Here is a 5,468-nt window from a genome sequence, read left to right as displayed (position 1 = left end):
TAACAGCCTGTACTCTGTACCCGACTGCTTAATACCGAATAAATCCTTCCACGTGGCTCCCCCAGTCGTGGCAATTAGAGCTCATTATAGGCTCATAAGAGCTCTCATTTCAGGGATTACTTAATGGATGATGAAATTTTATCGGACAGAATCAGTGAGAAATAAAATTGTGCAGCAGTGGGGGCACCATGGGGGCTCACCAACATCTTGGGGGAGGCAGGCTTCTGCTCTGAGCTGATTCAAGGTGCTGCTGTCCTGGGGAAGGTTCTAGCTGGTCAGGAAGAGCTGCAAAGCTGCCTGGGGCCGTGGAGGGTGGGCTTCCTCAGGAGGGGGTGGTAAGGCACAGGGAGGCCTGCTTCTGAAGACTGGGCTGGGGTGGAGGAAAGGAGAGACAGACTGACAGACAGACAGATGGGGAGGACACTGAGGGATCCAAAGACAGCTAAAGAGAAGTCTAAGAAGAGAAAGACTGTAACACATGCGCGGAAATATGGAACATGGAGGTGTGGAACATGACCCCCGAGTACGTGTTCTTACTGGGCTGAAGCAATTAACCAAGTACCCTAATAGGCAAGTTTCTCAGACTTGGTCTGGTTTGGGCCTCAGTCTGGTCCAAGCTGCTGTGCCCCTTGCAGCCCTAAGCTCTCATCCCGTGAGCCTCACTTTTTAAAAAAATGCCTTAGCACTTTATCTCCAACTGCATGTTTCCACAGCCAGGTATAAATTGAATTAGAGGCTCAAGGTTTGTAATTAGCATTCTCCAAAATGAAATGGTCCTCCTATAGGCACAAATCCCAGCACATTAGTGTAGGAGTTCTTCCTGTGAGCACACCCAGAACTGCTGGGAACACTGACACCCAAAACTTCAGCCCCAAATAGATTTTGGATTAACTTTTATGTAGCACAGAGGATAAAAAGGAGAGATGCATATACATATGCAAAGTGAACAAGTAATATATATAGTTACATATGATATAACATAACATTTACAATATATACATATATAACTTGCAAAGTGAATAGGGATATCGTGTCATCTATTTGGATAATTGAAGTCCGTAAAAAACACTGTCATTAAGCCTCTCTTGATGGTGAAGCTCCCAGTCTTCTTTTGGGGGCTGGAATGATCCCAGGGATTGCCTGGATTCTATCAATTTGAGTGAGGTTGAGCTGGACCAGGCAGAGCCAGGTTCAGGCTGAGCATCTGCAATGGCTGCACCGACAAACCTTGTGGTACAAAAGTAGTTACAGCTGAGTTGCCCAAAGTTAAGCCCTGAGACTTCTTAATTGTTGTCACAAGATGTTGGATTAGCACATTTCTGGCATAGCTGTCTGTTTACACTCTGGAGACCCACCATCCACTAACCACTTTCTAATTGAATTCTAATCACATTCAAATAGCTCAATAACCAGCCTCAGCTGCAATTCATAAAACTTTAATTGCCATCCATAAATCCTGGGCTCCCCAGAGCGGGGCATCCCTACAACCCAATTACACTTCTCTAGCAGGCAAGAGAGACTGTCACAGAGATGGAGAGGGGAAAAGGGGAGACAGAAAGACAGAGGACAGAGAGACAGCCATGGCTCCAGCTGAGAGGCCGGTGCTTCCCTGGGATTTGGGCACTTGCTTCTCACAGGTGGAGGAAGTCCTGTCCCCAAGTTTCTTAACACTGACGTGCATTCAGGCCTAAAGTTAGTTGTTCAGGGGAAAGGATCAGATTTGTAGTCGTTGCTCACCCCTCCCCATTCCAAACACCTTTTCTACAGGGATAAGGAGAGAAAGCAGTCACTTCACTTCCCCAAAGATCCGTGGCCCCCATCCTGGCGGCCCCCTTTCTCACGTAGCCACTCGGTCCTTCACTGACCCTGTGCCACTCAGAGATTTCCTTTTCCAAAGCGCTTTTCCCACCAGAGGCTGGATTCCTTGGATGGCCTAATTTCCTGCAATCTTTTTGGGCTTTTAAATGAGTGCAGAGGGGAAAGTTTTTTTCTGGTTAGTCTGCCAGCTGCCCAAGTCTGTGAACCGAAAAGGGGCAGGAGACTTCTCTCTTCTGCCAAAGGGAGATGGGAGCTGCCCCTCAAAAAGGGAGGGACACAAGGAAGGGTCGTCGATCTGAGGAGCCCCGAGTGCAAAGGCGTTACAGAGCTTCTCAAGAATTAGATTGAAAAGCTTGTCAGCTTCTCAGCTGGATGGCTTCACTCTTACTCCCAGGATCCCTCAGGAACTAGCCACCTAAATGGCGTGAATGACCTTGGTCAAGTCCAAAGGCTGGAGGATTGAGTCTGTGCGTGTGTATATCCGTCGCCTAAGCCGAGCTCCAGGACCGGGCTGCCAGTTCTCTGCCTGCGTCCTGCTCCAAACTGCAGGCCTCACACTTTATCGCGCCTCAGTCACGCTGGCACAGAGGACCAGGGAACACTGGGCATCCCCATTCAAAAGGTCTCAAAGTTCCCACCTGGCGCGCTTTGCGGCCAGGCTCCGGGGGAGTTGGGCTGGGGCCCGGGCTTGAGAAGGGGTGGGATGGAGGATGCCGTTTTGATTTCTCGGGGAAAGCGTGGAGAAAGAGGGGGAGGAGGCCGGCCTCCCCGCGAAATTAACAAAACCTACACTTTGCAAAGTCTCCCCCACCCCCCTCCTCGGAGTTATTCCCTGCAGCGCGCCCGCCCCTCCTCGCTGCTTCTGTTGTGACTCGGGCAGCCTATCCCGAGGGTAGGGAGCTGCCGAAGAGCCTGAGCCGAGCGGTACTCAGCAGCATCACGTGCTGGGGTGGGGGCTATAAAATCCCGGAGCCGGGGCTCCGGGCGGGGGACGTGAGGATCAGCCCTCTCCAGGGACCCCTTTGTTCGCAGCCCGGACGCCGACACCTCTCGGTCCCCACGGGCTTGACCGCCCGCAACCGCGCAGCGCCTGGGGCAGACCTCTGAACAGGAGAGGGGAGGGGGCACCGCAGCCGGCCTGGCCCTCCAGCCACCCACCCATCTCGAAATGTCGCGCTCCTTCTATGTCGACTCGCTCATCATCAAGGACTCCTCCCGACCCGAGCCCTCGCTGCCTGAGCCGCACCCCGGGCCAGATTTCTTCATCCCGTTGGGCATGCCGTCCCCGTTGGTGATGTCTGTGTCCGGGCCCGGCTGCCCGTCTCGCAAGAGCGGCGCGTTCTGCGTTTGCCCTCTCTGCGTCACTTCACACCTGCACTCCTCTCGGGGACCCACGGGCTCCGGAGGCGGCGGGGGCGCAGGGACTGGGAGTACAGGGGCCGGGGGTGGCAGGGCAGCGGGCGGCGCCGGGGCCTTGCCCCTGCTCAAGAGTCAGTTCTCTTCGGGTCCTGGGGACGCACAGTTTTGCCCGCGCGTGAACCACGCGCACCATCACCACCACCCGCCGCAGCACCACCATCACCACCACCAGCCCCAGCAGTCTAGCTCTGCTGCTGCCGCGGCAGCTGCAGCAGCAGCGGCGGCCGCCGCAGCGGCCTTGGGGCATCCACAGCACCACGCACCTGTCTGCGCCGCCACCACCTACAACGTGGCGGACCCGCGGAGATTCCACTGCCTCACCATGGGTAGGGCGGGGTCTTTGGGCACCTGCGCCCCGCGCTTTCTCAGCTTTCGGGAACAAACTTCGCCTACGGTGGAGGAAATGGGAGCCCGGGGGGCGGGGTGGGGAGGGAGGAGGGGCTTTGAGCGTAACTGTGAAGTGGGCCCAAGAAGTTCTACAAAGGTGGAAGTTAGCTTGCCAAACTCTCCAAGTAGCCTAGTGCACCTCATTCCTGGTATCTGGTTCCCAAGTATTGTGTAATATGGAGGCTTTAGAGACGTCGAACCTGAGGGCTGAGAAACTGGCTGAGGTTCAGAGTAGGGGTTTGAACTTCACTGTGGCACTGGGCACCGGGTCTGGCTAAATAAAGCTTTCCATACTTTTGCCTAAGGTTGACTGCCTCTGCCTCTCAGCTAGGCCCGAAAGGGGAGTATCTGACTCTGCAACCCCAGTCCCCTTGAATCCTGATTTTAGGTCCCACATGTCTAAGGCCTTTGGTTGCTTTGGGCGTCTCTACCCTTCTCAGTTAAATAGGATGTGCTAGGAAATAGGAAAGCGTGAGGGATGGGCACAGGTACTTGCTTGAGCTTCCCGGGCGGGTCCTTGAGAGACGTCTTTTCCAAGGGATGGCACTTGGGGTGGGAGCGCATTTCTCGAGAATGATCTCTCTACCCTCTCTTAACCCGCGTGCAGGGGGCTCGGACACCAGCCAGGTACCCAATGGCAAGAGGATGAGGACGGCGTTCACCAGCACGCAGCTCCTGGAGCTGGAGCGGGAATTCTCTTCCAACATGTACCTGTCTCGACTCCGGAGGATCGAAATCGCCACGTATCTGAACCTGTCGGAGAAGCAGGTGAAAATTTGGTTTCAGAACCGCCGGGTAAAGCATAAGAAGGAAGGGAAGGGCGCGCAGAGGAACAGTCACGGGGGCTGCAAGTGCGTCGGCAGCCAAGCGCATTACGCGCGCTCTGAGGATGAGGACTCCTTGTCGCCGGCCTCGGCCAACGAGGACAAGGAGATATCCCCCTTATGAGGGAGGGTCGCCTTCATCTTCAGCTCAGCACTTCCTGGAGCCCCCACAACGCCAACGCGGCGGGCACCCAGGGGTCAATATCCTTGCCGGTTCCGTGGTCGCACCTGGAGAAGGAGGAGTGGAGCGTTCCCAGGGCGTGCATGCCGGGTCTGACCCTTCACGTCACCTCCTTGACTTATTTGTTTTTGCTCCACTTTCAGTAATAGATTTTTTTTAAATGTACATAATCTAGATTCTACTCAGTCGTGTCATATAACAGAAAAAACAGGGTTGGTTTAAGTTTAGCACTGTATGGGGTTTTATTTTTTGAAAGCGCATGCCATTTTCCTTCCCTGCTGTCTTTCAGAACCTGATAAGAACACCGGTTTCTTGATGATTTCCTGTTGTTTTAAAATAAAAGTATTCAATTGAGATTGATTTAGAAAAGTAAACCCTGTAGGTCTTGCTTTCTGAAAATTTGCCTGGGGAGAGTTTAAAATCCAAGAGCTGGAAGTCCCTTTTTTATGTGAATAGTTTTATATAAAATTTATATTTATATTTATTTAAATAAATGAAACAAAATCGAGGTTCTCAATTCATGGTGTTTGCTGTCCCCATCTAACCCTGTGCCCATGGACAGAGAAAAATGTGTGAATTTAGATGGTCTTGAGGGTTTCTTGGTTCAGGGACACTGTAGGATTTCTGTGTAACAAACTTCTGGCAAGGAGATACCTTCAGTTGTGATGCCACCTACCCTCAGTAGTAAGTCCCCGCCCTCAAAGTAGCTAACCTCCTCACAGTTGACAATCCCTCCGTTTAAAGTGATGCCGACAATGAATGACAGGCAAACCTTTTCATCTCCTTAGCAAGAAAAGGTGAAAATTCCTTACCTAGTATTTACTTTCTGCGGCAGTACC

The 5,468-nt window shown here is 52.8% G+C and overlaps 1 protein-coding gene across 1 annotated transcript; it reads left to right on the top strand.

Moving 5' to 3' along the window:
• The first annotated feature begins 2,776 nt into the window (after positions 1-2,776).
• GSX2 (GS homeobox 2) lies at positions 2,777-5,075 on the top strand. Its single transcript, XM_037034225.1, has 2 exons — positions 2,777-3,563; positions 4,232-5,075. Exons 1-2 carry the CDS (start codon positions 2,987-2,989, stop codon positions 4,570-4,572), a joined length of 918 nt encoding a protein of 305 aa, XP_036890120.1. The 5' UTR covers positions 2,777-2,986; the 3' UTR covers positions 4,573-5,075.
• The last annotated feature ends 393 nt before the right edge of the window (positions 5,076-5,468 follow it).

This window comes from Sturnira hondurensis, unplaced genomic scaffold (assembly GCF_014824575.4).
Source record: "Sturnira hondurensis isolate 20B ecotype Veracruz unplaced genomic scaffold, ASM1482457v3 Scaffold0022017, whole genome shotgun sequence".
NCBI lineage: Eukaryota > Metazoa > Chordata > Mammalia > Chiroptera > Phyllostomidae > Sturnira > Sturnira hondurensis.
Note: the sequence above shows the minus strand (reverse complement) of the source record. Positions and strands in the feature narration are given on the sequence as shown.